This window comes from Octopus bimaculoides, chromosome 20 (genome assembly GCF_001194135.2).
Source record: "Octopus bimaculoides isolate UCB-OBI-ISO-001 chromosome 20, ASM119413v2, whole genome shotgun sequence".
Lineage (NCBI taxonomy): Eukaryota > Metazoa > Mollusca > Cephalopoda > Octopoda > Octopodidae > Octopus > Octopus bimaculoides.
In genome coordinates, this window is record NC_069000.1 from 16,340,385 (window position 1) to 16,343,321 (window position 2,937).

Consider the following 2,937-nt stretch of genomic DNA (forward strand, 5'->3'; position numbering starts at 1 on the left):
TACTGTGTCCTTATCCAGCTGGCAAGCTACTTCAGGCTGATGACGAGCAAAGACTCAGAAACATGTCCCTGAATGCTGGCTAGGCTGGGTGGGGGAGCTTGTCTCCCCTTCACAAACTTAAGGACACAGTAATTGTGTCAAGGCCGACAGGAAGCGGTCCAGCTTCCTAGGGCTAAACGGCAGTAGTGTATTCCCTCATTGGGATTGTCACATTAAGTTGACAATATACTACAACTTTAAAACAGTTTTATTAAAAATATATTAATGAGGAGATAGAACTGTAGAACTGTCATCATGGGTCCTAAACTTATTTTAGCCAGTGTATATCCTTCGATTTGAAGCGACAGTTTTTAAATACAAACAAATCACCAAAAAATGATGAGCTAACACTAACCAGAATCGAACCCACAAATCAACGGTTACACGGCTCCTTGCGCACCTGATTGGGCCAAACGTTCACCCAAGTTTAATGTATGCATACTTAAACCGTCTAACAGTGCATATAATATTTGTAAACAAACGGGAAAGGCTTTGTAAGCTACGGAGAGAAAGCTACTTTGGAAGATGATAGTATAATAATAACATAGAAGAATACACATGCCGAAGATGTCACTCAATGGAACTGAACCCGGAACTATGTGGCTGGAAAAGAAGCTTCCTACCACATAGCTACGTCTGCACTTATTAATAAATATTAAAAACTAAGTTCAAAAATTTATTCGTAGATAAATCTAATCCATATTCAGATGAACACTCGTTATTTTTATTGGTCCTGTTTTTCTTATTCTTCCTGCTTCTTCTCATCTTTCTCCTCCTCCTTCTCCTTCTTTAACTTTTGTTTTACTCTACCTTCTCTTTCTCCTCCCGTCTTTGTACTTCTTTTTATCCTTTTCTTCCTTTCTCCTCCCGTCTTTGTACTTCTTTTTATCCTTTTCTTCCTTTCTCCTCTTCTTCCACTCCTCCCCTTCCCCGCCTTCTTTTCACTTGATCTATAACTATGCATCTATATTTTTTTTTATAAGATCTACCTCTGATTTATTATTTATTATTTTTTTTTTACAGTTCTTGAGATCGTAGACATAAGACCTTCTGAGAATATTAATTTAGGAAACACCACTGGCATAACTATAATATGTCGGTATGATTTAAGATATTTTATTCACTTTTATCTCGTGCGAAACGGGGATGATGTCATTTTCCAAATGAATTATTCTTCGAGGGAAAAAAAGTCTAAGGTAGTAATCAAGCGAAAGGGTTTCCACTGTACTCCAATTCATAGTCGTAGAGGTCAGGTTACCTGCTGGAAACTTCATCTCACTTGCGAGGATGCGGCATACTATACATGTCGATCAAATGAAGAAGTTTCGCAATCTAGGCGTATAAAAGGTTAGTTTTATTAGTTCTTTTTTTTACTTCTTTTTTCACTTATTCAGCTCCATTGTCATTATGTTTGTGGAGGCGCTATGGCCCAGTGGTTAGGGCAGCGGACTCGCGGTCATAGGATCGTGGTTTCGATTCCCAGACCGGGCGTTGTGAGTGTTTATTGAGCGAAAACACCTAAAGCTCCACGAGGTTTCGGCAGGGGATGGTGGCGAACCCTGCTGTACTCTTTCACCACAACTTTCTCTCACTCTTTCTTCCTGTTTCTGTTGTGCCTGTAATTCAAAGGGTCAGCCTTGTCACACTGTGTCACGCTGAATATCCCCGAGAACTACGTTAAGGGTACACGTGTCTGTGGAGTGCTCAGCCACTTGCACGTTAATTTCACGAGCAGGCTGTTCCGTTGATCGGATCGACTGGTACCCTCGACGTCGTAAGCGACAGAGTGCCAACAACAACAGCATGTATGTATGTATGTATAAGCATACACGAACGCATACTCATCTACATACACATGTGTAGATATACATGTGTACGAATCTGCCATTGATCTGTTGCGAAGATATTGTTATTGACATGGCTTTATACAGCCTTCGCACTGCCTTTACTAAGAAGTTCGACAGTTGAACTCTTCAAAGCACCAGTTCACAAGGTCCAGCACTAAGAATAGATGAAGAATTGTTAAACGTTTTAGTTTAGTATGAAGATTGTAGTTTATATTAATGAAACCAACTAATTCATTACTGTGAGGCCCATTGTTCTAGGATTAACATATTTTGATTCATTTTATTTCTAGTGAGACCTTACGTAAGTAGACTGCAAGTTCTTAACCCACCCATTGAAGTGGGAAAGACATTAATCTTAAGATGTACAGCCTATGTCGGTGAAGATTTTGGTATTGCTACCTTTGTATGGTTTGAAATAACACGCCTTGGAGTAAGTCTATTGATGAGACCCGTACACGTTCCACCCCGTGGCAAGTGTTACAAATCAGTAGTGTCAAGTTATCGCTATACTTTAAAAAGATGGGACGCTGATACAGCAAACATCACATGTTTTCTGAATGGCAAAACTCTCACTAAACAACTTATCCCAACAGGTAAGCAAGATTTTTGTTACCTTGATTCGCGCTTTTACCTCTTCTTGTTATTGCTGTTGCTGTTATTTAGTCTCAAGTCCTTGATGATTGATCTGATTGAGATTGAGAAAGATGATTGATCTGATTGAGATTGACAAAGCTTATAACCAATGGCTTTCCAACTGTGACACTCTCAGTTATGTCTTTTTTTTTTAAACATAGTAAACGTTGAGCTTTAATTTCAAATATGCCCATTTTTCTTTTAAGATGGCATATGAGAAATGATGGAGATTTCGCTGCTATTTCTTGCAGGTCGAAATGCCCTAAAGAGGTTCCTCATACCTATATGTTAATTACTGCTATATCTCAGTGCATTTGTATGTATCCATATTTTTAATACGTGTTCGTGAGTGTCCTAATACATGTGTCACTTTGTGGACGTCTAGGGTTATATATATATATATATAGATCAGAAGAGC

At 38.9% G+C, this 2,937-nt stretch overlaps 1 protein-coding gene across 2 annotated transcripts in view; it reads left to right on the forward strand.

Annotated features, from left to right (window-relative positions):
* Positions 1-2,937, forward strand: part of LOC106880709 (uncharacterized) — a 38,110-nt gene that overhangs the window by 2,710 nt on the left and 32,463 nt on the right. For both annotated transcript variants that reach the window (XR_008266304.1, XM_014930785.2), the window contains exons 2-3: positions 1,063-1,386; positions 2,177-2,479. Coding sequence is in view for 1 of the 2 variants with exons in the window: in XM_014930785.2 (XP_014786271.1) it covers positions 1,063-1,386; positions 2,177-2,479 (627 nt within the window). In the remaining variant the exon portion in view is untranslated. The remainder of the gene's footprint in view (positions 1-1,062; positions 1,387-2,176; positions 2,480-2,937) is intronic.